Source organism: Petromyzon marinus, chromosome 73 (assembly GCF_048934315.1).
Source record: "Petromyzon marinus isolate PM22_M1 ecotype Great Lakes invasive population chromosome 73, UKy_Petmar_22M1.pri1.0, whole genome shotgun sequence".
Classification (NCBI taxonomy): Eukaryota; Metazoa; Chordata; class Hyperoartia; order Petromyzontiformes; family Petromyzontidae; genus Petromyzon; species Petromyzon marinus.
Window position 1 is genome coordinate 1,563,466 of NC_133739.1, and position 27,617 is coordinate 1,591,082.

The 27,617-nt window shown below is 54.6% G+C and overlaps 1 protein-coding gene across 1 annotated transcript; it reads left to right on the forward strand.

The window, feature by feature from the left end:
• Window positions 1–24: 24 nt before the first annotated feature.
• Window positions 25–26,794, forward strand: LOC116958147 (endoplasmic reticulum membrane adapter protein XK-like). The gene is made up of 6 exons (XM_076055818.1): window positions 25–191; window positions 7,001–7,118; window positions 10,222–10,366; window positions 16,922–17,115; window positions 21,602–21,713; window positions 22,720–26,794. The coding sequence occupies exons 1-6, from the start codon at window positions 151–153 to the stop codon at window positions 23,553–23,555; spliced, it is 1,446 nt and encodes a 481-aa protein (XP_075911933.1). The 5' UTR covers window positions 25–150; the 3' UTR covers window positions 23,556–26,794.
• The last annotated feature ends 823 nt before the right edge of the window (window positions 26,795–27,617 follow it).

Here is a 27,617-nt window from a genome sequence, read left to right on the forward strand (position 1 = left end):
GAAGGTGACGGTGATGGAGGAGGTGGTGATGGTGGTGTGAGTCACCCGGCGTGGCTGGGCCTCACCCTCCTCTTTGCGCTGCTCCCCCACGCGCTCGCACAGCTGGCGCTGGCGCACGCCCACAGGGACCTGGGCCGGGACCGGCCGCTCATGCTCATGCTGCACGCCATGCAGCTCGGTGGGGTCACCAGGTCAGTGGGGGGGGGGGGGGGGGAGGAGGGGGGGTGGAGGAGGGGGTGTGTGTGTCACTGTGTGTCTCTGTGTGTGTGTGTTGTCTGTGTGTGTGTGTGTGTCTGTGTGTGTCTGTGTCTGTGTGTGTGTCTGTGTGTGTGTGTGTGTCTGTGTGTGTCTGTGTGTGTGTGTGTGTCTGTGAGTGTATGTGTCTGTGTGTGTGTCTGTGTGTGTGTGTGTGTCTGTGTGTGTGTGTGTGTCTGTGTGTGTGTCTGTGTGTGTGTGTCTGTGTGTGTGTGTGTCTATGTGTGTGTCTATGTGTGTGTGTCTGTGTGTGTGTGTCACTGTGTGTGTCACTGTGTGTGTGTGTCACTGTGTGTGTGTGTGTGTGTCTGTGTCTGTGTATCTGTGTCTCTGTGTGTGTGTGTGTGTCTATGTGTCTGTGTGTCTGTGTGTGTGTGTCTATGTGTGTGTGTGTGTCTCTGTGTGTGTGTCTATCTGTGTGTGTGTCTGTGTGTGTCTGTGTGTGTGTGACTGTGTGTGTCTGTCTACCCTACCTCCTCGCGGTGCCGGACGGTCAACTCTGTCGTGGACAGTGCTGTGGGGGGAGGTCCAATTCCGATTGGCTCCTCCCCTCATGGCATCTGTGACCACCACAGGGGCTAAACGGGGGCTCTGGACGGGTGCGAGGGGCTGGTAACCCCTCCATATTCAATTAATTTCCACTAAACTACGAATACAAAATGTAATTAATAAGCTTGTGCCGGAGGCCACGGGGGGCCAGGCGTCTATGACGTCTCCTGGCCAAACTCCAATTAGCGGAGCCAGGAGATTGAATATCTACCCTCGGGGCTCCTCCAGAAACAACGAAAAGCCACTTCGTGTGGCCACGTGGAATGTTTGAACGCTCACTGCGGAGGAGAGGCTGCCACTCCTCTGTCGGGAGCTGGACCGGTACCGCCTGGATCTCTGTGGCATTCAGGAGGTCCGGTGGACTGGTTCTGGCTCCTGCCATCATGAGGGGTGGACAGTCCTCTACTCGGGGCAGCAGACTGCCAAACAACAGGGTGTGGCTCTTCTTTTGAACAAAAGAATGAAGGGGGCGTGGGAGCGTGGCGGTGAGGTGTGGGAAGCTCTAAGCCCCAGGCTACTTTGGGCTCGCCTTCCCATTAACCGGAGGCGAGGAGTGGTGGTCGTGGTTACTTATGCCCCCACCGAAGACGAACATCCGTGGAGGGATGCAGGCAAGGCCGATGAGGCAGATGCCTTCTATGACCTCCTGTCACAGGTGCTGGCTAAAGTGGCACCTCGGGATAGAGTCATCTTGTTGGGTGACTTCAATGCTTGAGTTGGTCATGATGCTGGCACCTGGTCTGGAGTGATCGGAGGGCATGGGCCAAATCAGCTCAATAACAATGGTAGGAGGCTGCTAGATTTTTGTGCAGCCCATGGGCTTGTAATTACCAACACGCTGTTCCGGCATCGGCGCATCCACACAACACCATGGATGCATGCCGGGTCCAAGCAAGAACATCTGCTGGACTACATAGTGACGGATCAGTGGATGCGATCCCATGTCCTTCACACCAGGACCTACCGTGGAGCTGATCTGCCCTCTAACCATCGACTAGTCATCTGTAAGATGCACCTGCCATTCTTCCACTCCAGTGGTGGGTGTAGACCCAGGACCCCATTCCAACCAAAGGTGGCCTGGTCTCAGCTGATGAAAGTTGCAAGCGAGAATTTCATCATCACTTGTGGCTGGGGTTGGCATGGTCCCCCACTCCTCCTGATGTCGAGGGTAAATGGGTGAGGTTTAGGACTGTGACTCATGCAGCTGCAATGGCTGCTTTGAGTACGTGGTCCAGACCTCCCCAGAGACCCTGGCTGACAGAGGAGGTGTTCAGGATGGTTGAGAAAAAGCGACAGGCCCACTGTCATCAGCTACAGAATCCCACGTCGGAGAATGAGGAGGCTTACCGCAGCCTTCGCTCGGAGGTTCGGAGAGCCATGAGGCGCTGCAAGGATGGGTGGTGGTCGCGGGTTGCTGAGGAGATGGAGTCTGTCTCAGTGGCCCGCGATCACAAATCCCTATTTAACTCCATCAAAAAAGTTACCTGCAGCGCCACACCGATTACCATCATTGGGGGAAAGAACGGTCATCCAATCTCCGGCCCCCAGGAACAGGTTTGCAGATTTGCTGAGCATTTCTGTGAGGTCCTGGGGAAGGGGAAATCTCTCAGCCAGGAAAACATCGTGGCACAAAGTGAGGATGACCCTGCTGAGGCTGCGGTGCCTCCCCCTGTGAGTGGCTGGCTGAGGTGCCATCTGTTGAGGAAGTACTGAAGGCGATCCAGAGTCTGAGACCAGGAAAGGCACCGGGCAGAGATGATCTCCCAAGCGAAATGCTGAGGGAGGGTGGCGTTTGTGCACAGACTGCCCTATATGACATCATAACAACAGTCTGGACCACTGGACAGGTTCCACAGGATTGGAAGGATGCCCTGGTGGTCCCCCTCTTTAAGAAGGGGGACCGCACAGACTGTAACAACTACAGGGGCATCTCACTCCTCAGTGTGCCGGGAAAGGTCCTGGCAAGGATTATTCAACATCGCATTGCTAGGCACGCTGAGGAGAGGCTTGCGGAGCCCCAATGCGGTTTCAGAAAAGGGCGGTCCTGCACAGATGCCATATTTTCTGTCCGTCTGCTACAGCAGAGGTGTAGGGAATTCCAACAAGACCTACATCTCTGCTTTATTGACCTGGTCAAGTCCTATGATACCATCAGTAGGCCTGGGCTCTGGGTTGTTCTTCGTACTTTCGGAGTCCCTGACCCTCTGCTCACGCTCATTAAGGACCTTCATGATGGTGAGCGGGCCCCGGTAAAACTACGTGGCCGGGAGTCAGAGCCATTCAATCGCTGTACCGGAAGAATTTCCGTTTGGTACAGATATAATGGGAGGCTGATCGATGCCCGGGTGCGGTCAAGGGATGGCTCCCTATTACTCAACCACGTTATGTATGCCGATGATTTGGTAATAGCTGCTCATTCAGAGGAGGAGTTGGAGATGCTGCTGCTGAGACTGGAGCGTGCCACTAAGAGATGGGGCCTTACCATCAGCCCCACCAAAATTAAGCACCTGCCTGGGTATTTGGTACCATTGGACACTCCACCCCCACAACTCCCAATCGGTGATGGGGCAGTTGTGGAGAGAGTGGAGAGTTTCCCATACCTGGGCAGTGTGCTCATGACTGGCTCCGGTTTAACAGCAGAGGTCTCACTCTGAATCAGTCGAGCGGCAATATCTTTTCATCGGTTGCGTAACACTGTATGGAAGTTACCTGGTCTGTCGCTCCACACGAAGCTTCAGGTCTTCTCAGCCACGGTCATTCCCTCCCTTCTCTACGCTTGCGAAAGGTGGACCCCCTTAATGGAACATCTTCGCCGGTTAGAAACATTTAAGCTAGCCTGCCTATGATCCATCCTGGGTTTAACCAGGCTGGATTGTGTGAGGAGCTCACAAATCCTTGAAAGATCTGGGCAAGGTTCCCATCAGTAAGCTCCTCCGGCAGGCAAGGCTGCGTTGGCTTGGTCATGCCCAGCCACCGCATGCCGAAACAGCTTTTGTTCGGCCGGATTGAGGGGGCTAAACGGGCGCGGCACGGGCTAGAGAAGAGATGGAGTGACGTGGTACAGGAGGACGTGGAGCTGAGTGGACTTGCCGATGACCGGTACCAGCGGTGTCAAGATCGGCCTCTGTGGAGGAGGCTCGTGAAGGACGCTACTGGGCAGTTGGAGGCAGTCGCCCTCCAACAACAACGGAGGGCGGAGGAGCGACGCTCACAACAACGAGCGGAGCACCGGGTGGCTAAAGCACAGCAGGTTGGCACAGTAGGGCGCACAGGTGGTGCATCAGCCAGTCATCTCAGTCAGTCGACCCGTGGCACCTGGGTCTGCCCCGTGACTTCCTGCCAGCGGGCGTTCGACACTTCACGTGGCCTCAGGGTGCACATAGCCTGGCACAAGCGTCGTGGTGACGTCACCGCCACTTAGTGGCGAATGGCGGTTGTTGTTGTTGTGTGTGTGACTGTGTGTGTGTGACTGTGTGTGTCACTGTGTGTGTGTCACTGTGACTGTGTGTGTGTGACTGTGTGTCTGTGACTGCGTGTGTGTGACTGTGTGTGTGACTGTGTGTGTGTGACTGTGTGTGTCACTGTGTGTGTGTGTGTCACTGTGTGTGTGTGTCACTGTGTGTGTGTCACTGTGTGTGTGTAACTGTGTAAATGTGTGTCACTGTGACTGTGTAACTGTGTGTGACTGTGTGTAACTGACTGTGTGTCACTGTGTAGAGTGATCGAGGCGGTGTGTGTGTGACTGTGTGTGTAACTGTGACTGTGTGACTGTGTGTGTGTAACTGTGTCTCACTGTGTAGAGCGATCGAGGCGGTGTGTGTGTTACTGTGTAACTGTGTGACTGTGTGTGACTGTGTGTGTGTGTCACTGTGACTGACTGTGTCACTGTGTCACTGTGTGTGTGTGTGACTGTGTGTCACTGTGACTGTGTGACTGTGTGACTGTGTGTGTGACTGTGTAACTGTGTGTGTGTGTAGAGCGATGGAGGCGGTGTGTGTGTCACTGTGTAAGTGTGACTGTGTGTAACTGTAACTGTGTGTGTGTGTAAAGCGATGGAGGCGGTGTGTGTGTCACTGTGTGTGTGTGTCACTGTGTCACTGTGTGTGACTGTGTGTGTCACTGTGACTGTGTAACTGACTGTGTGTAACTGTGACTGACTGTGTGTGTGACTGTGTGTGTGTGTCACTGTGTGTGTGTGTAACTGTGACTGACTGTGTGACTGTGTAACTGTGACTGTGTGTGACTGTGTGTGACTGTGTGTGACTGTGTGCGACTGTGTGTAACTGTGACTATGTGTCTCACTGTGTGTAGAGCGATGGAGGCGGTGTGTGTGTGTGTGTGACTGTGTGTAACTGTCACTGTGACTGTGTAGAGCGATGGAGGCGGTGTGTGTGTGTGTGTGTCACTGTGACTGTGTGTATCACTGTGACTGTGTCTCACTGTGTATGTGTGTCTCACTGTGTAGAGCGATGGAGGCGGTGTGTGTGTGTGTGTGACTGTGTATCACTGTGTGTCACACTGTGTGTGTCACTGTGTGTGTCACTGTGTAGAGCGATGGAGGCGGTGTGTGTGTCACTGTGTCACTATGACTGTGTGTGTGTGTGACTGTGTATCACTGTGTAACTGTGACTGTGTGTGTCACTGTGTAGAGCGATGGAGGCGGTGTGTGTGTGACTGTGTGTGTGACTGTGTGTCTCACTGTGACTGTGTAGAGCGATGGAGGCGGTGTGTGTGACTGTGTGTGTGTGACTGTGTGTGTGTGACTGTGTGTGTGACTGTGTCTCACTGTGTGTAGAGCGATGGAGGCGGTGTGTGTGTGTCTCACTGTGACTGTGTGTGTGTGTATCACTGTGACTGTGTGTGTGTGTATCACTGTGACTGTGTGTGTCACTGTGTAGAGCGATGGAGGCGGTGTGTGTGTGACTGTGTAACTGTGTGTGTCACACTGTGTGTGTATCACTGTGTGTCACTGTGTAGAGCGATGGAGGCGGTGTGTGTGTGTCACTGTGTCACTGTGACTGTGTGTGTATCACTGTGACTGTGTCTCACTGTGTGTCACTGTGACTGTGTAGAGCGATGGAGGCGGTGTGTGACTGTGTGTGACTGTGTGTATCACTGTGACTGTGTGTCACTGTGTGTCACTGTGACTGTGTAGAGCGATGGAGGCGGTGTGTGACTGTGTGTGACTGTGTGTATCACTGTGTGTGTGTCTCTGTGTGTAGAGCGATGGAGGCGGTGTGTGTGTGTGTGACTGTGTGTGTGTCACTGTGACTGTGTGTGTCACTGTGACTGTGTGTGTGTGACTGTGTGTGTGTGACTGTGTGTGTGTCACTGTGACTGTGTGTGTCACTGTGTGTGTATCACTGTGTGTGTCACTGTGTAGAGCGATGGAGGCGGTGTGTGTGTGTAACTGTGTGTAACTCACTATGTGTGTGTCTCTGTGTGTAGAGCGATGGAGGCGGTGTGTGTGTGTCACTGTGTAACTGTGTGTGTGTGTGTGTGACTGTGTGTGTGTGACTGTGTGTGTCACTGTGTGTGTGTGTCACTGTGTGTGTGTCTCACTGTGTAGAGCGATGGAGGCGGTGTGTGTGTGTGTGACTGTGTGTGTGTCACTGTGACTGTGTGTGTGTGTGTGTGACTGTGTGTGTGTGACTGTGTGTGTGTGACTGTGTGTGTATCACTGTGACTGTGTGTGTGTGACTGTGTGTGTGTCTCTGTGTGTAGAGTGATGGAGGCGGTGTGTGTGTGTGACTGTGTGTATCACTGTGACTGTGTGTGTCACACTGTGTGTGTCACTGTGACTGTGTGTGTGTGTGTAACTGACTGTGTGTGTGACTGTGTGTGTGTCACACTGTGTGTCTCACTATGTGTGTGTCTCTGTGTGTAGAGCGATGGAGGCGGTGTGTGTGTGTGACTGTGTGTGACTGTGTGTCTCACTGTGTGTGTGTCACTGTGACTGTGTAGAGCGATGGAGGCGGTGTGTGTATCACTGTGTATCACTGTGTGTGTGTGTGACTGTGTGTCTCACTATGTGTGTCACTGTGTGTGTATCACTGTGTGTGTCTCTGTGTGTAGAGCGATGGAGGCGGTGTGTGTGTGTATCACTGTGTGTGTGTGTGACTGTGTGTGTATCACTGTGTGTGTCTGTGTGACTGTGTGTGTGTCACACTGTGTGTGTCTCACTGTCACTGTGTAGAGCGATGGAGGCGGTGTGGACCTACCGTGCGTTGGGCCGTGTAGAGGAGCCGTACTGTAGCTTGGTGCGCAAAATTCGCGTCTCTCGTGATGGCTCGCAGCACCACGTGATTCGCGAGGTGACACACTCACACACTTACACACTCATACACACACTCACTTACACACACTTACACACACACACTCACTTACACACTCAATTACACACTCACTCATACACTCACTTACACACTCACTTACACACTCACTTACACACTTACACACTCACTTACACACACACTCACTTACACACACTTACACACACTCACTTACACACTCACACACACACTCATACACACACTCACTTACACACACTTACACACTCACACTCACTTACACACTCACTTACACACACTTACACACTCACACTCACTTACACACTCACTCACTTACACAGACACTCACTTACACACTCATACACACACTCACACACACTCACTTACACACTCACTTACACACTTACACACTCATACACACTCACTTACACACTCACTTACACACTCATACACACACTCACTTACACACTCACTTACACACTTACACACTCATACACACTCACTTACACACTCACTTACACACTCACTCATACACACACTCATACACTCATACACTCACTCACTCACTTACACACTCACTTACTTACACACTTACACACACTCACTTACACACTCATTTACACACACACTCACTTACACACACTCATACACTCATACACTCACTCACTTACACACTCACTTACACACTCACTTACACACTCACTTACACACTCACTTACACACTCACTTACACACTTACACACTCATACACACACTCACACACTCATACACTCACACACACTTACACACTCACTTACACACTCACTCACTCACTTACACACTCACACACACACTCACTTACACACTCACTTACACACTCACTCATACACACACTCATACACTCATACACTCACTCACTCACTTACACACTCACTTACTTACACACTTACACACTCACTTACACACTCACTTACACACTCACTTACACACTCACTTACACACTCACTTACACACTCACTTACACAGACACTCACTTACACATTCACACTCACTTACACACTCACACACACTCATACACTCACTCACACACTCACTCATACACTCACTCATACACTCATACACTCACACACACACTCACTCACTTACACACTCATACACTCATTCACACACTCACTCACACACTCACTCACTTACACATACACTCACTCATACACTCACTCATACACTCATTCACACACTCACACACTCACTCACTCACACACTCACTCACTTACACACTCACTCACACACTCACTCATACACTCACTCACTCACACACTCATACACTCACTCACTTACACACTCACTCACACACTCACTCACACACTCACTCACTCATACACTCACTCATACACTCACTCACTCATACACTCACTCATACACTCACTCACTCATACTCACTCATACACTCACTCATACACTCACTCACTCATACACTCACTCATACACTCACTCACTCATACACTCACTCACTCATACACTCACTCATACACTCACTCACTCATACACTCACTCATACACTCACTCATACACTCACTCACTCATACACTCACTCATACACTCACTCACTCATACACTCACTCACTCATACACTCACTCATACACTCACTCACTCATACACTCACTCACTCATACACTCACACACTTACACACTCACTCACACACTCACTCACTCACTCATACACTCACTCACACACTCACACACTCACTCACACACTCACTCACACACTCACACACTCACTCACACACTCACTCATACACTCACTCACTTACACACTCACACACTCACTCACTCACACACTTACACACTCACACACTCACTCATACACTCACTCACTTACACCTCACACACACACTCACACACACACACTCATACACTCACTCATACACTCACTCATACACTCACTCACACACTCATACACTCACTCACTCACTGACTCACACACTCACTCACACACACACTCACTCACTCACTCACACACTCACACACACACTCACACACTCACACACACACTCACACACTCACACACACACTCATACACTCACTCACTTACACACTCACACACTCACTCACTCACACACTTACACACTCACACACTCACTCATACACTCACTCACTTACACCTCACACACACACTCACACACACACACTCATACACTCACTCATACACTCACTCATACACTCACTCACACACTCATACACTCACTCACTCACTGACTCACACACTCACTCACACACACACTCACTCACTCACTCACACACTCACACACACACTCACACACTCACACACACACTCACACACTCACACACACACTCATACACTCACTCACACACTCACTCATACACTCACACACTCACTCATACACACACTCATACACACACTCACTCACACTCATTCACTCACACACTCACTTACTCATACACTCACTCATACACTCACACACTCACTCACTCATACACTCACTCACACAGTGATAGTGGTTGTTGTTGTGGTGGTTGTGATAGTGGTTGTGGTGGTGGTGCAGGTTAGCCGGCTGGAGGGATGCCTGTATAGTGATTTTGGTGGTTGTGATAGTGGTTGTGGTGGTAGTGATAGTGGTTGTTGTCGTGGTTGTTGTGGTTGTGATAATGGTTGTTGTGGTTGTTGTTGTGGTGGTGGTGGTGGTTAGCCAGCTGGAGGGATGCCTGTATAGTGATTTTGGTGGTTGTGATAGTGGTTGTGGTGGTAGTGATAGTGGTTGTTGTCGTGGTTGTTGTGGTTGTGATAATGGTTGTTGTGGTTGTTGTTGTGGTGGTGGTGGTGGTGGTTAGCCGGCTGGAGGGACGTCTGTATAGTGATAGTTGTTGTTGTGGTGGTTGTTGTTGTGGTGGTGGTGGTGGTTGTGGTAGTGGTTGTTGTGGTTGTGATAGTGGTTGTGGTTGTTGTTGTGGTGGTGGTGGTGGTGGTGCAGGTTAGCCGGCTGGAGGGACGTCTGTATAGTGATAGTTGTTGTTGTGGTGGTTGTTGTTGTTGTGGTGGTGGTGGTGGTGGTTGTGGTAGTGGTTGTTGTGGTTGTGATAGTGGTTGTGGTTGTTGTGGTTGTTGTTGTTGTGGTGGTGGTGGTGCAGGTTAGCCGGCTGGAGGGACGTCTGTACGCTCACCGCGCTGCGTTCGCCCGTGCGATGGTGCTGATGGCGTTCCTTGGCTCGGCTCCGCAGCTAACCCTGCAGGCCTACATCACCCTGCAGAGCCACAGCCTCACAGCATACAGAGGTAGTGTGTGTGTGTGTGTCACTGTGTGTGTCTGTGTGTGTGTGTGTCACTGTGTGTGTCCTACATCACCCTGCAGAGCCACAGCCTCACAGCATACAGAGGTAGTGTGTGTGTGTGTGTCACTGTCTGTGTGTGTCTGTGTGTGTGTCTGTGTCTGTGTGTGTGTCTGTGTGTGTGTGTGTGTCACTGTGTGTGTCTGTGTGTCTGTGTGTGTCTGTGTCTGTGTGTGTGTCACTGTGTGTGTCTGTCTGTGTGTGTGTGTCTGTCACTGTGTGTGTCTGTGTGTGTGTGTGTGTGTCATACATCACCCTGCAGAGCCACAGCCTCACAGCATACAGAGGTAGTGTGTCTGTGTGTGTGTGTGTCTGTGTGTGTGTGTGTCTGTGTGTCACTGTGTGTGTCTGTGTGTGTGTGTGTCACTGTGTGTGTCTGTCACTGTGTGTGTCTGTGTGTCTGTGTGTGTGTGTGTGTCTGTGTGTCTGTGTGTCCTACATCACCCTGCAGACCCACAGCCTCACAGCATACAGAGGTAGTGTGTGTGTGTGTGTCACTGTGTGTGTGTGTGTCACTGTGTGTGTGTGTGTCTGTCACTGTGTTTGTCTGTGTGTGTCTGTGTGTCTGTGTGTGTCTGTGTGTGTGTGTCTGTGTGTGTCTGTGTGTGTGTGTGTGTCACTGTGTGTGTCCTACATCACCCTGCAGAGCCACAGCCTCACAGCATACAGAGGTAGTGTGTGTGTGTGTGTCACTGTCTGTGTGTGTGTGTGTGTCTGTGTGTGTGTCTGTGTCTGTGTGTGTGTCTGTGTGTGTGTGTGTAGTCCGGCAAAACAACCCCATACCTCCTCGCGGTGCCGGACGGGCAACTCTGTCGTGGACAGCGCTGTGGGGGAAGATCCAATTTTGATTGGCTCCTCCCCTCATGGCATATGTGTCCACCACAGGGGCTAAACGGGGGCTCTGGACGGGTGCGAGGGGCTGGTAACCCCTCCACCTTCAATTAATTACCACGAAACTACGAATTAAACTGAAATATGTAACAACTAAGCTTGTGCCGGAGGCCCCGGGGGGCCAGGCGTCTATGACGTCTCCTGGCCAAACCCCAATTGGCGGAGCCAGGAGATTGAATACCTACCCTCGGGGCTACTCCAGAAACAACGAAAAGCCACTACGGTTGGCCACGTGGAATGTTCGAACGCTCACTGCAGAGGAGAGGCTGCCACTCCTCTGTCGGGAGCTGGACCGGTACCGCCTGGATCTATGCGGCATTCAGGAGGTCCGGTGGACCGGCTCTGGCTCCTGCCACCATGAGGGATGGACAGTCCTCTACTCGGGGCAGCAGACTGCCAAACAACAGGGTGTGGGTCTTCTTTTGAACAAAAGAATGAAGGGGGCGTGGGAGCGTGGCGGTGAGGTGTGGGAAGCTGTAAGCCCCAGGCTACTTTGGGCTCGCCTTCCCATCAACCGGAGGCGAGGAATGGTGGTCGTGGTTACTTATGCCCCCACCGAAGATGAACATCCGTGGAGGGATGCAGGCAAAGCCGATGAGTCAGATGCCTTCTATGACCTCCTGTCACAGGTGCTGGCTAAAGTGGCCCCTCGGGATAGAGTCATCATGTTGGGTGACTTCAATGCCCGAGTTGGTCATGATACTGGCACCTGGTCTGGAGTGATTGGAGGGCATGGGCCAGATCAGCTCAATAACAACGGTAGGAGGCTGCTAGATTTTTGTGCAGCCCATGGGCTTGTAATTACCAACACGCTGTTCCGGCATCGGCGCATCCACACAACATCATGGATGCATGCCGGGTCCAAGCAAGAACATCTGCTGGACTACATAGTGACGGACCAGCGAATGCGAGCCCATGTCCTTGACACCAGGACCTACCGTGGAGCTGATCTGCCCTCTGACCATCGACTAGTCATCTGTAAGATGCGCCTGACATTCTTCCACTCCGGTGGTGGGTGTACACCCAGGACCCCATTCCAACCTAAAGTGGCCTGGTCTCAGTTATCTGATGAAAGTTGCAAGCGAGAATTTCATCATCGCTTGCGGCTGGGATTGGCATCGTCCCCGACTCCTCCTGATGTCGAGGGTAAATGGGCGAGGTTTAGGACTGTGACTCATGCAGCTGCAATGGCTGCTTTGGGTATGCGGTCCAGACCTCCCCAGACACCCTGGATGACAGAGGAGTTGTTCAGGATGGTTGAGAAAAAGCGACAGGCCCACTGTCATCGGCTACAGAATCCCACGTCAGAGAATGAGGAGGCTTACCGCAGCCTTCGCTCGGAGGTTCGGAGAGCCGTGAGGCGCTGCAAGGATGGGTGGTGGTCGCGGGTTGCTGAGGAGATGGAGTCTGCCTCAGTGGCCCGTGATCACAAATCTCTATTTAACTCCATCAAAAAAGTAACCTGCAGCGCCACACCTATTACCATCATTAGGGGAAAAAACGGTGATCCAATTTCCGACCCCCAGGAACAGGTTCGCAGATTTGCTGAGCATTTCTGTGAGGTCCTGGGGGAGGGAAAATCCCTCAGCCAGGAAAACATCGTGGCACAAAGTGAGGATGACCCTGCTGAGGCTGCGGTGCCTCAAATATTGGATGAAGTCACCCCCTGTGAGTGGCTGGCTGAGGTGCCAGCTGCTGAGGAAGTATTGAAGGCGATCCGGAGTCTGAGACCAGGAAAGGCAGCGGGCAGAGATGATCTCCCAAGCGAAATGCTGAGGGAGGGTGGCGTTTGTGCACAGACTGCCCTATATGACATCATAACAACAGTCTGGACCACTGGACGGGTTCCGCAGGATTGGAAGGATGCCCTGGTGGTCCCCCTTTTTAAGAAGGGGGACCGCACAGACTGTAACAACTACAGGGGCATCTCACTCCTCAGTGTGCCGGGAAAGGTCCTGGCAAGGATTATTCAGCATCGCCTTGCCAGGCACGCTGAGGAGAGGCTTGCGGAGCCCCAATGCGGTTTCAGGAAAGGGCGGTCCTGCACAGATGCCATATTTTCTGTCCGTCTGCTACAGCAGAGGTGTAGGGAATTCCAACAAGACCTACATCTCTGCTTTATTGACCTGGTCAAGGCCTATGATACCATCAGTAGGCCTGGGCTCTGGGTCGTTCTTCGTGCTTTTGGAGTACCTGACCCTCTGCTCACGATCATTAAGGACCTTCATGATGGTGAACGGGCCCGGGTAAAACTACGTGGCCGGGAGTCAGAGCCATTCCCTGTACACCTTGGGGTGCGACAGGGATGTCCTCTGGCTCCCACATTATTTTACATCTTTTTGACCACGTAGTTCGTGAAGCCTTCAATAGCTGTACCGGGGGAATCTCCATATGGTACAGATATAATGGGAGGCTAATCGATGCCCGGGTGCGGTCAAGGGATGGCTCCCTATTGCTCAACCACGTTGTGTATGCTGATGACTTGGTAATAGCTGCTCAGTCAGAGGAGGAGTTGGAGACGCTGCTGCTGAGACTGGAGCGTGCCACTAAGAGGTGGGGCCTTACCATCAGCCCCACCAAAACTAAGCACCTGCCTGGGTATTTTGTACCATCGGACACTCCACCCCCACAACTCCCAATCGGTGATGGGGCAGTTGTGGAGAGAGTGGAGAGTTTCCCATAGCTGGGCAGTGTGCTTATGACTGGCTCCAGTTTAACAGCAGAGGTCTCACTCCGAATCAGTCGAGCGGCAATATCTTTTCATCGGTTGCGTAACGCTGTGTGGAAGCTACCTGGTCTGTCGCTCCGCACTAAGCTTCAGGTCTTCTCGGCCACGGTCATTCCCTCCCTTCTCTACGCTTGCGAAACGTGGACCCCCCTAATGGAACATCTTCGCCGGTTAGAAACATTTAGGCTGGCCTGCCTACGATCCATCCTGGGTTTAACCAGACTGGATTGTGTGAGGAGCTCACAAATCCTTGAAAGATCTGGGCAGGGTCCCATCGGTGAGCTCCTCCGGCAGGCAAGGCTGCGATGGCTGGGTCATGTAGCCCGCATGCCCAGCCACCGCATGCCGAAACAGCTTTTGTTTGGCCGGATTGAGGGGGCTAAGCGGGCGCGGCACGGGCTAGAGAAGAGATGGAGTGATGTGGTACAGGAGGACGTGGAGCTGAGTGGACTTGCCGATGACTGGTACCAGCGGTGTCAAGATCGGCCTCTGTGGAGGAGGCTCGTGAAGGATGCTACTGGGCAGTTGGAGGCAGTCGCCCTCCAACAACAACGGAGGGCGGAGGAGCGACGCTCACAACAGCGAGCGGAGCGCCGGGTGGCTAAAGCACAGCGGGTTGGCACAGTAGGGGGCACAGGTGGTGCATCAGCCAGTCATCTCAGTCAGTCGACCCGTGGCACCTGGGTCTGCCCCGTGACCTCCTGCCAGCGGGCGATCGACACTTCACGTGGCCTCAGGGTGCACATAGCCTGGCACAAGCGTCGTGGTGACGTCACCGCCACTTAGTGGCGAATGGCGGTTGTTGTTGTTGTCTGTGTGTGTGTCTGTGTGTGTGTCTGTGTCTCTGTGTCTGTGTGTGTGTTTGTGTGTCTGTGTGTCTGTGTCTCTGTGTCTCTGTGTGTCTGTGTGTGTGTGTCTCTGTGTGTGTGTGTCTGTGTGTGTCTGTGTGTGTGTGTGTGTCTGTGTGTGTCTGTGTGTGTGTGTGTCTGTGTGTCTGTGTGTGTGTGTTTGTGTCTGTGTCTGTGTGTGTGTCTGTGTGTGTGTCTGTGTGTGTGTGTCTGTGTGTGTCTGTGTGTCCTACATCACCCTGCAGACCCACAGCCTCACAGCATACAGAGGTAGTGTGTGTGTCTGTGTGTGTGTCTGTGTGTGTGTCTGTGTGTGTCTGTGTGTGTGTGTCTGTGTGTGTGTGTCTGTGTGTGTGTGTCTGTGTGTGTGTGTCTGTGTGTGTGTGTGTGTCTGTGTGTGTGTGTCTGTGTGTGTGTGTCTGTGTGTGTCTGTGTGTGTGTGTCTGTGTGTGTGTCTGTGTGTGTGTGTCTGTGTGTGTGTGTCTGTGTGTGTCTCTGTGTGTGTGTCTGTGTGTGTGTGTTTGTCTCTGTGCGTGTGTCACTGTGTGTGTCTGTGTGTGTCTGTGTGTGTGTCTCTGTGTGTGTCTGTGTGTCTCTGTGTGTGTCTGTGTGTGTGTCTCTGTGTGTGTCTGTGTGTCTCTGTGTGTGTCTGTGTGTGTCTGTGTGTGTGTGTGTATGGGTATGTGTGTGTGTGTGTCTCTGTGTGTGTCTGTCTGTGTGTGTCTGTGTGTGTGTGTCTGTGTGTGTGTCTGTGTGTGTGTGTCTGTGTGTGTGTGTGTGTGTCTGTGTGTCTGTGTGTCTGTGTGTGTGTGTGTCTCTGTCTGTGTGTGTCTCTGTGTGTCTGTGTGTGTCTGTGTCTGTGTGTGTGTCTTTGTGTGTGTGTCTCTGTGTGTCTGTGTGTCTCTGTGTCTCTGTGTCTGTGTGTGTGTCTCTGTGTGTCTGTGTGTCTCTGTGTCTCTGTGTCTGTGTGTGTGTCTCTGTGTGTGTGTCTCTGTGTGTGTGTCTCTGTGTGTGTGTCTCTGTGTGTCTCTGTGTAGGGGTTCTGATGGCCGTGTCTCTACTCTCTGTGTCCCTGGGGGCCCTGGTCCTCACTCTGATCGCCGTCCGAGTCTCTGTGTGTTTGTGTGTATGTGTGTGTGTGTGTCTGTGTGTGTGTCTCTCTGTGTCTGTGTAGGGGTTCTGATGGCTGTCTCTCTGTGTGTGTGTGTCTGTGTGTAGGGGTTCTGATGGCCGTATCTCTGTGTGTGTCTCTGTGTAGGGGTTCTGATGGCTGTCTCTCTGCTCTCCGTGTCCCTGGGGGCCCTGGTCCTCACTCTGCTCGCCGTCTGAGTCTCTGTGTGTGTGTCACTGTGTGTCTGTGTGTCTGTGTGTGTGTCTCTGTGTGTCTCTGTGTGTCTCTGTGTGTGTGTCTGTGTGTCTGTGTGTCACTGTGTGTGTGTGTCTGTGTGTCTGTGTGTCTGTGTGTGTCATTGTGTCTCTGTGTAGGGGTTCTGATGGCTGTCTCTCTACTCTCCGTGTCCCTGGGGGCCCTGGTCCTCACCCTGCTCGCCGTCCGAGTCTCTGTGTGTGTCTGTGTGTCTGTGTGTGTGTGTCTCTGTGTGTGTGTCTGTGTGTGTGTGTGTGTCTGTGTGTCTGTGTGTGTGTGTGTGTCTGTGTGTTTGTGTGTGTGTGTGTCTGTGTGTTTGTGTGTGTCTCTGTGTGTCTCTGTGTGTGTGTCTCTGTGTGTCTCTGTGTGTGTGTCTCTGTGTCTCTGTGTGTGTCTGTGTGTGTCTGTGTCTGTGTGTGTCTCTGTGTGTGTGTGTGTGTCACTGTGTCTGTGTCTCTGTGTCTCTGTGTAGGGGTTCTGATGGCTGTCTCTCTGCTCTCTGTGTCCCTGGGGGCCCTGGTCCTCACCCTGCTCGCCGTCCGAGTCTCTGTGTGTCTGTGTGTCTGTGTCTGTGTGTCTGTGTGTGTGTCTCTGTGTGTGTGTGTCTGTGTGTGTCTGTGTCTGTGTGTGTCTCTGTGTGTCTGTGTGTGTCTGTGTGTGTCTGTGTAGGGGTTCTGATGGCTGTCTCTCTGCTCTCCGTGTCCCTGGGGGCCCTGGTCCTCACCCTGCTCGCCGTCCGAGTCCGCTTCGACCGCGTGGAGCTCCGCATCAGCGGCCGCGCTGTCGTCGTGGCGACCGCCTGGCGAGCCATGGAGATCTCTACCCGCGTCACAGTCCTCGTGCTCTTCAGCTCTGCCTGCCGGGTACACACACAGCGTGTGTGTGTGTGTCACTGTGTGTGTGTGTCACTGTGTGTGTCACTGTGTGTGTGTGTCACTGTGTGTGTGTCACTGTGTGTGTGTCACTGTGTGTGTGTGTCACTGTGTGTGTGTCACTGTGTGTGTGTGTCACTGTGTGTGTGTGTCACTGTGTGTGTGTCACTGTGTGTGTGTCACTGTGTGTGTGTGTCACTGTGTGTGTGTGTCACTGTGTGTGTGTCACTGTGTGTGTGTGTCACTGTGTGTGTGTCACTGTGTGTGTGTGTCACTGTGTGTGTGTGTCACTGTGTGTGTGTGTCACTGTGTGAGTGTGTGTGTCACTGTGTGTGTGTGTCACTGTGTGTGTGTGTGTGTCACTGTGTGTGTGTGTGTGTCACTGTGTGTGTGTCACTGTGTGCCTGGCGAGCCATGGAGATCTCTACCCGCGTCACAGTCCTCGTGCTGTTCAGCTCTGCCTGCCGGGTACACACACAGCGTGTGTGTGTGTGTGTCACTGTGTGTGTGTGTCACTGTGTGTGTCACTGTGTGTGTGTGTCACTGTGTGTGTGTGTCTGTGTCACTGTGTGTGTGTGTGTCACTGTGTGTGTGTGTGTCACTGTGTGTGTGTGTCACCGTGTGTGTTTGTGGTCCTCACCCTGCTCACACACAGAGACACGGCAACTCTGTCGTTGACAGTGCTGTGGGGGGAGGTCCAATTCCGATTGGCTCCTCCCCTCATGGCGTCTGTGACCACCACAGGGGCTAAACGGGAGCTCTGGACGGGTGTGAGGGGCTGGTAACCCCTCCACCTTCAATTAATTACCACTAAACCACGAGTTAAACTGAAATATGTAACTAATAAGCTTGTGCCGGAGGCCCCGGGGGGCCAGGCGTCTATGACGTCTCCTGGCCAAACCCCAATTGGCGGAGCCAGGAGATTGAATCTCTACCCTCGGGGCTCCTCCAGAAACAACGAAAAACCACTACGGGTGGCCACGTGGAATGTTCGAACGCTCACAGCGGAGGAGAGGCTGCCACTCCTCTGTTGGGAGCTGGACCGGTGCCGCCTGGATCTATGTGGCATTCAGGAGGTCCGGTGGACCGGTTCTGGCTCCTGCCACCATGAGGGGTGGACAGTCCTCTACTCGGGGCAGCAGACTGCCAAACAACAGGGTGTGGCTCTTCTTCTGAACAAAAGAATGAAGGGGGGCGTGGGAGCGTGGCGGTGAGGTGTGGGAAGCTGTAAGCCCCAGGCTACTTTGGGCTCGCCTTCCCATCAACCGGAGGCGAGGAATGGTGGTCGTGGTTACTTATGCCCCCACCGAAGATGAAGATCCGTGGAGGGATGCAGGCAAAGCCGATGAGTCAGATGCCTTCTATGACCTCCTGTCACAGGTGCTGGCTAAAGTGGCCCCTCGGGATAGAGTCATCTTGTTGGGTGACTTCAATGCCTGAGTTGGTCATGATGCTGGCACCTGGTCTGGAGTGATTGGAGGGCATGGGCCAGATCAGCTCAATAACAACGGTAGGAGGCTGCTAGATTATTGTGCAGCCCATGGGCTTGTAATTACCAACACGCTGTTCCGGCATCGGCGCATCCACACAACATCATGGATGCATGCCGGGTCCAAGCAAGAACATCTGCTGGACTACATAGTGACGGACCAGCGGATGCGAGCCCATGTCCTTGACACCAGGACCTACCGTGGAGCTGATCTGCCCTCTGACCATCGACTAGTCATCTGTAAGATGCGCCTCCCATTCTTCCACTCCGGTGGTGGGTGTACACTCAGGACCCCATTCCAACCTAAAGTGGCCTGGTCTCAGTTATCTGATGAAAGTTGCAAGCGAGAATTTAATCATCGCTTGCGGCTGGGATTGGCATCGTCCCCGACTCCTCCTGATGTCGAGGGTAAATGGGCGAGGTTTAGGACTGTGACTCATGCAGCTGCAATGGCTGCTTTGGGTACGTGGTCCAGACCTCCCCAGAGACCCTGGCTGACAGGAGGTGTTCAGGATGGTTGAGAAAAAGCGACAGGCCCACTGTCATCGGCTACAGAATCCCACGTCAGAGAATGAGGAGGCTTACCGCAGCCTTCGCTCAGAGGTTCGGAGAGCCGTGAGGCGCTGCAAGGATGGGTTGTGGTCGCGGGTTGCTGAGGAGATGGAGTCTGCCTCAGTGGCCCGTGATCACAAATCTCTATTTAACTCCATCAAAAAAGTAATCTGCAGCGCCACACTTATTACCATCATTAGGGGAAAAAACGGTGATCTAATCTCCGACCCCCAGGAACAGGTTTGCAGATTTGCTGAGCATTTCTGTGAGGTCCTGGGGGAGGGAAATTCCCTCATCCAGGAAAACATCGTGGCACGAAGTGAGGATGATCCTGCTGAGGCTGCGGTGCCTCAAATATTGGAAGAAGTCACCCCCTGTGAGTGGCTGGCTGAGGTGCCATCTGTTGAGGAAGTACTGAAGGCGATCCGGAGTCTGAGACCAGGAAAGGCAGCAGGCAGAGATGATCTCCCAAGCGAAATGCTGAGGGAGGGCGGAGTTTGTGCACAGACTGCCCTATATGACATCATAACAACAGTCTGGTCCACTTGACGGGTTCCGCAGGATTGGAAGGATGCCCTGGTGGTCCCCCTTTTTAAGAAGGGGGACCGCACAGACTGTAACAACTACAGGGGCATCTCACTCCTCAGTGTGCCGGGAAAGGTCCTGGCAAGGATTATTCAACATCGCCTTGCCAGTCACGCTGAGGAGAGGCTTGCGGAGCCCCAATGCGGTTTCAGGAAAGGGCGGTCCTGCGCAGATGCCATATTTTCTGTCCATCTGCTACAGCAGAGGTGTAGGGGATTCCTACAAGACCTACATCTCTGCTTTATTAACCTGGTCAAGGCCTATGATACCATCAGTAGGCCTGGGCTCTGGGTTGTTCTTCGTGCTTTTGGAGTACCTGACCCTCTGCTCACGATCATTAAGGACCTTCATGATGGTGAGCGGGCCCGGGTAAAACTACGTGGCCGGGAGTCAGAGCCATTCCCTGTACATCTTGGGGTGCGACTGGGATGTCCTCTGGCTCCCACATTATTTAACTTCTATTTTGACCACGTACTTCGTGAAGCCTTCAATAGCTGTACCGGGGGAATCTCCATATGGTACAGATATAATGGGAGGCTAATCGATGCCCGGGTGCGGTCAAGGGATGGCTCCCTATTGCTCAACCACGTTGTGTATGCTGATGACTTGGTAATAGCTGCTCAGTCAGAGGAGGAGTTGGAGACGCTGCTGCTGAGACTGGAGCGTGCCACTAAGAGGTGGGGCCTTACCATCAGCCCCACCAAAACTAAGCACCTGCCTGGGTATTTTGTACCATCGGACACTCCACCCCCACAACTCCCAATCGGTGATGGGGCAGTTGTGGAGAGAGTGGAGAGTTTCCCATACCTGGGCAGTGTGCTTATGACTGGCTCCAATTTAACAGCAGAGGTCTCACTCCGAATCAGTCGAGCGGCAATATCTTTTCATCGGTTGCGTAACGCTGTGTGGAAGCTACCTGGTCTGTCGCTCCGCACTAAGCTTCAGGTCTTCTCGGCCACGGTCATTCCCTCCCTTCTCTACGCTTGCGAAACGTGGACCCCCCTAATGGAACATCTTCGCCGGTTAGAAACATTTAGGCTGGCCTGCCTACGATCCATCCTGGGTTTAACCAGACTGGACTGTGTGAGGAGCTCACAAATCCTTGAAAGATCTGGGCAGGGTCCCATCGGTGAGCTCCTCCAGCAGGCAAGGCTGCGATGGCTGGGTCATGTAGCCCGCATGCCCAGCCACCGCATGCCGAAACAGCTTTTGTTTGGCCGGATTGAGGGGGCTAAGCGGGCGCGGCACGGGCTAGAGAAGAGATGGAGTGATGTGGTACAGGAGGACGTGGAGCTGAGTGGACTTGCCGATGACTGGTACCAGCGGTGTCAAGATCGGCCTCTGTGGAGGAGGCTCGTGAAGGATGCTACTGGGCAGTTGGAGGCAGTCGCCCTCCAACAACAACGGAGGGCGGAGGAGCGACGCTCAGAACAACGAGCGGAGCGCCGGGTGGCTAAAGCACAGCAGGTTGGCACAGTAGGGGGCACAGGTGGTGCATCAGCCACTCATCTCAGTCAGTCGACCCGTGGCACCTGGGTCTGCCCCGTGACCTCCTGCCAGCGGGCGTTCGACACTTCACGTGGCCTCAGGATGCACATAGCCTGGCACAAGCGTCGTGGTGACGTCACCGCCACTTAGTGGCGAATGGCGGTTGTTGTTGTTGTTGTGTGTAACTGTGTGTGTGTGTCACTGTGTGTGTGTAGGAGTGGACTTTGGCTGTAGTGCTACTCAACCTCACTGTGTGTGTGTCACTGTATGTGTGTCACTGTGTGTGTAGGAGTGGACTTTGGCTGTAGTGCTACTCAACCTCACTGTGTGTGTGTCACTGTGTGTGTGTCACTGTGTGTGTAGGAGTGGACTCTGGCTGTAGTGCTACTCAACCTCACGGTTTTTGGTCTCCTGCCGTGGGTCGGCCTTTGGAGGCAGCGGCGATGTTTGCCAGAACACCCCGACACCACTTACGGTGACTCCACCACCACCACCACTATCACCACACCACCACCACCACTACTACACCACCACCACCACTACTACACCACCACTATCACCACCACCACCACTACACCACCACTACCACTTACGGTGACTCCACCACCACCACTATCACCACACCACCACCACCACTACTACACCACCACTATCACCAGAACCACCACTACACCACCACCACTACCACTTACGGTGACTCCACCACCACCACTATCACCACCACCACACCACCACCACCACTACTCCACCACTACACCACCACTACCACCACTACCACTACTGCACCACTCCACCACCACTACACCACCACCACTACCACCACCACTACCACCACTACCACCACCACTACCACTACACCACCACTACACCACCACCACTACCACCACTACACTACCACTACTACACCATCACTACACCACCACCACTACACCACCACTACTCCACCATCACCACACCACCACTACACCACCACCACACCACCACCACACCACCACTACACTATCACTACCACCACCACCACTACCACCACCACCACACCACTACTCCACCACCACTACCACCACACCACCACTACACTATCACTACACTACCACTACTCCACCACTACACCACCACTACACTACCACTACACCACCACTACCACCACCACCACTACGACTACACCACCACCACCACCACCACACCACCACCACACCACCACTACTCCACCACTACACCACCACTACACTACCACTACCACCACCACCACTACACCACCACTACACCACTACTACACTACCACTACCACCACCACCACCACCACTACACCACCACTACACCACCACTACACTACCACTACCACCACCACCACTACCACCTCTACTACCACCACACCACCACTACACCACTACCACCACCACTATCACCACTACTACCACCACCACACCACCACTACTCCACTTATGGTGACTCCACCCCCCACCCACCCCTCCCCACCCCAGGTGCGTGCGGTGCGGCCACCTCCTCCGTCCTCCTCTCCCTCCTCTTTGCCGCCGTCAACGCCTTCTGCTGGTCGGCTCTTCGCCTGCAGCTCTCCGCCCCCGAGCTCGTGGTGACCGGCGGCGGCGGCGGCGGCGGCGGCGGCGGCGGCGACCGCCCCCTGCGCTGGGCCGCGGCCTTCTACTCCGCTCGCCTCCTGGAGAACACGGCCCTCCTGCTCGCCTGGTGGCTGGCCGTCGATGGACGGCCCCAGCAGCCGCCGCCGCTGTGCCCGCCGGCGGCGCTCGCCAAGCTCACGGCCGCCTACGGCCTCGCCGTGGCGCTCATGGTCGTCTTCTACCGCTACTGCCACCCCTGCCGGCGGCTGCTGCGGTTCCGCCCGGGCTGGGCCCGGCTGTGCCCGGCGCCGGGCGGCGGCACCGGCGGCGACGGCGGCGGCACCGGCGGCGGCGCCGGCGCCTGGGGCGACGACGGCGACGATGATTATGAGGAGGAGGAGGAGGAGGAGCGGGGGCGGTGCTGGGAGCGCTGGTGTGGTGTTAAGGGTGGCGGCCGTGGTGGCGGTGATTGTAAAGGCACCAGAGGTGGTGGTGGTGGCGGTGGTGATGGTGGCGGTGGTGGTGGTGGTGGCGGTGGTGGCGGTGGTGGTGTCGGTAGTGGCGGTGGTGGCGGTGGTGGTGGTGGTGGCGGTGGTGGTACGGAGGCTCCACTTGTGGCCGGGGAAGAGGAGGGGGATGATGACGGAGAAGCAAAGGATTCTGGGAGGCTGATGATGGTGGCCACTGGCCCTGCCCGCAGTACCCATGGTGGTGGTGGTGGTGGCGGTAGCCAGGTATGAGAGCCAGGGTACTGCTGCTGCTGGTGGTGGTGGTTGTTGTTGCTGCTCAACAGCCGCTTGCCCCAACAGTCTGTTGAGGCTACACGGGGGATCTTTGTCTTTGTTTGCATGTCTGTCTGTGTGCGACTCAACTAGTCCTGGGCGTCCCCTACGTTGACTCAGTGTCAAATGAGTATCTGTTACGATCGCCACCGGGGAGACAAAGGTGGCCCACAACCATTTACTCACCAATCCACTCACCCATTTACTCACCGATCCACTCACCCACTCAGCTACCCACTCACCCATTTACTCACCAATCCACTCACCCACTCAGCTACCCACTCACCCATTTACTCACCAAACCACTCACCCACTCAGCTACCCACTCACTCACCAATCCACTCACCCACCCACTCATCCACCCACCCACTCACCAATCCACTCACCCACTCACCCATTTACTCACCAATCCACTCACCCACTCAGCAACCCACTCACCTATTTACTCACCAATCCACTCACCCACTCAGCTACCCACTCACCCATCCACTCATCCACCCACTCACCCACTCACCCATCCACGTACCCATCCACTCACCCACCCACCCACTCACCCATCCACTCACCCACCCACTCACCCATCCACTCACCGACCCACTCACCCATCCACTCACCCACTCACCAACCCACTCATCCACCCACTCACTCACCAATGCACTCACCCACCCACTCACCAATGCACTCACCCACCCACTCACCAATGCACTCACCCACCCACTCACCAATGCACTCACCCACCCACCAATGCACTCACCCACCCACTCACCAATGCACTTACCCACCCACCCACCAATGTACTCACCCACCCACTCACCAATGCACTCACCCACCCACTCACCAATGCACTCACCCACCCACTCACCCACCCACTCACCAATGCACTCACCCACCCACTCACCCACCCACTCACCAATGCACTCACCCACCCACTCACCCACTCACCAATGCACTCCTCACCCACCCACCAATGCACTCACCCACCCACTCACCCACCCACTCACCCACTCACCCACCCACCCACCAATGCACTCACCCACCCACTCACCCACCCACTCACCAATGCACTCACCCACCCACTCACCAATGCACTCACCCACCCACTCACCAATGCACTCCTCACCCACCCACCAATGCACTCACCCACCCACTCACCCACTCACCCATCCACCCACTCACCAATGCACTCACCCACCCAAGGCTGTGGATCTGAATGTAAACAGAAAACAAAATGGCGGCTCGCCAAGTGCGCCGCCATTTTGTGCGCCGCCATTTTGGAGAGACGAGTGGAAAAAATGGCGGCCGGGCGCGCCGCCATTTTGAGAGGGCAGCGGGTGGGGACGAACAAAAAATGGCCGCCGCAACAATGTGGCCACCATTTATTTACTTTTGCAATCACGCAGGGGTACAGCCGCGTGACTCCGGGCAGCCAATCGCGTGCTGCTGCTGCTGCCAGTGACCAATTGGGAGCGTCGATGTCCATTGCGAGGGGAGGTGGTGGGCCACCCACAGCCCTGTGTACCGTGCCGGTCTCCTCAACGAGGCTACAAACCTGGGTTTCGATTCCCGCTCGCGACGGCCGCCGCCGCCGCCACCACCAACCCAAGCGGCGGCGGCGGCGATCGTCCGAACAACCTTCAGTCTAAAGTGAAAATGTGTTCCTTTAGAGCTGCTGCTGCTGCCGCGGTTGTTGTTGTTGTGTTTAGTTTGTTGTCTTTCCCCCCCTCCCCCCCAAAATAAGTTCAGCGTAGTTACATACGTAGGTGGGTGGAGTGATTGAGTGGGTGGGTGAGTGGGTGGGTGGGTGGATGAGTGGATGATTGAGTGAGTGGGTGGGTCAGTGGATGATTGAGTGAGTGGGTGGGTGGAGTGATTGAGCGGGTGGGTGAGTGAGTGGAATGGTGGATGAGTGAGTGAGTGGTGAGTGAGTGGGTGGAGTGATTGAGCGGGTGGGTAGGCGAGTGGGTGGGTGGGTCAGTGGATGATTGAGTGAGTGGGTGGGTGGATGATTGAGTGGGTGGGTGAGTGAGTGAATGATGGATGAGTGGGTGGTGAGTGAGTGAGTGGGTGGAGTGATTGAGCGGGTGGGTAGGCGAGTGGGTGGGTGGGTCAGTGGATGATTGAGTGAGTGGGTGGGTCAGTGGATGATTGAGTGGGTGGGTGGATGAGTGGGTGAATGATTGAGTGGATGGCTGAGTGGAATGGTGGATGAGTGGGTGAGTGGGTGGTGAGTGAGTGGGTGCCTGGGTGGGGCAGTGGGTGATTGAGTGGGTGGGTCAGTGGATGATTGAGTGGGTGGGTGGATGAGTGGGTGGGTGGATGAGTGGGTGAATGATTGAGTGGATGGGTGAGTGAGTGGGATGAGTGGGTGAGTGGGTGGTGAGTGGGTGGCTGGGTGGGGCAGTGGGTGATTGAGTGAGTGGGTGGGTGGATCAGTGGGTGGATCAGTGGGTGAATGATTGAGTGGTTGGGTGAGTGAGTGGAATGGTGGATGAGTGGGTGAGTGGCTGGTGAGTGAGTGGGTGAGTGAGCGGGTGATTGAGTGAGTGGGTGGGTGGATGAGTGGGTGAATGATTGAGTGGATGGCTGAGTGAGTGGAATGGTGGATGAGTGGGTGAGTGGCTGGTGAGTGAGTGAGTGGGTGAGTGAGCGGGTGAGTGCCTAACCATCGAACAAAGGGGATCGCAGTTGGCTACATACGAAGAAAGTCTGGCATACATATAACCGGTTACCTACGCCTACCCTAGGTCGACTCAGCCTCAAATTATTACCTCGTTCAGTGTGTAGTAAACGTGGCCACCGGGGAGATACAAAGGCGGCCGGGCGTGGTGCCGGCCACCCTCGTTCGCCACGGTGCTAACCGCAATTTCCCCTTGTTAGAGGTTGTCTTTACGTCGTGTGTAAGGAGCGGTGGGGCAGCGGTTAGCGCTATGGCACTACGAACCACGCTCGTGACCTCCACCGCCACCCCCCTCTGTGTGTGCCACGGTGCCGGTAGCCTTCAGGCGCTGCTGCTGCTACTGACGGCACTCGCCCCTACCAGTCTGTTAGAGGCTACACGGGGGAGCTTTGTCTTTGTACATATAAATACATGTATACTACATAGGGCGCATGATCAAAGATTGTAAGCTCTCACGGCTCACAATGGGTGGTTCACGGTGGCCGTGTGGGTGGGTGGGGTTCACGGTGGGTGGGTGGGTGGGGTTCACGGTGGCCGTGTGGGTGGGTGGGGTTCACGGTGGCCGTGTGGGTGGGTGGATGGGGTTCACGGTGGCCGTGTGGGTGGGTGGATGGGGTTCACGGTGGCCGTGTGGGTGGGTGGATGGGGTTCACGGTGGCCGTGTGGGTGGGTGGGGTTCACGGTGGCCGTGTGGGTGGGTGAGGTTCACGGTGGGTGGGTGGGTGAGGTTCACGGTGGGTGGGTGGGGTTCACGGTGGCCGTGTGGGTGGGTGGGGTTCACGGTGGGTGGGTGGGTGGGGTTCACGGTGGGTGGGTGGGGTTCACGGTGGCCGTGTGGGTGGGTGGGGTTCACGGTGGCCGTGTGGGTGGGTGGGGTTCACGGTGGCCGTGTGGGTGGGTGGGGTTCACGGTGGCCGTGTGGGTGGGTGGGGTTCACGGTGGCCGTGTGGGTGGGTGGGGTTCACCCACGGCACCTGCAGGGTCTGTCACGTGACCTCCTCATGCACCTAGCCTGGCACAGCAGTACAACCCACGGCACCTGCTGGGTCTGTCCCGTGACCTCCCGCCAGTGAGCCTTCGACACATCACTTGGTCTCCAAGTGCACCTAGCCTGGCACGGGGGCGCCGTGGTGACGTCACCGTCACTTAGTGGCGATTGGCGGCTGTTGGTATTGGTACGCTACTGTACACAAACTGTATGCTACTGTACACGATTTGCGCACCGACAATACTGTACGCACTGTTCGCACTGTATGCGACTGTACGCTACTGTACACGGTTAGCACACCGACAATACTGTACACACTGTATGCACTGCGCGACTGTATGCTACTGCACACGAT

Excerpts from the sequence above, each read along its gene's own strand:
- LOC116958147 (XM_076055818.1), top strand. The coding sequence starts at position 151 with ATGCTCATGCTGCACGCCATGCAGCTCGGTGGGGTCACCAG. Across the intron at positions 10,367-16,921 it reads CAGCCTCACAGCATACAGAG|GGGTTCTGATGGCTGTCTCT; the intron begins GTAGTGTGTGTG and ends GTGTCTGTGTAG. Across the intron at positions 21,714-22,719 it reads ACACCCCGACACCACTTACG|GTGCGTGCGGTGCGGCCACC; the intron begins GTGACTCCACCA and ends TCCCCACCCCAG.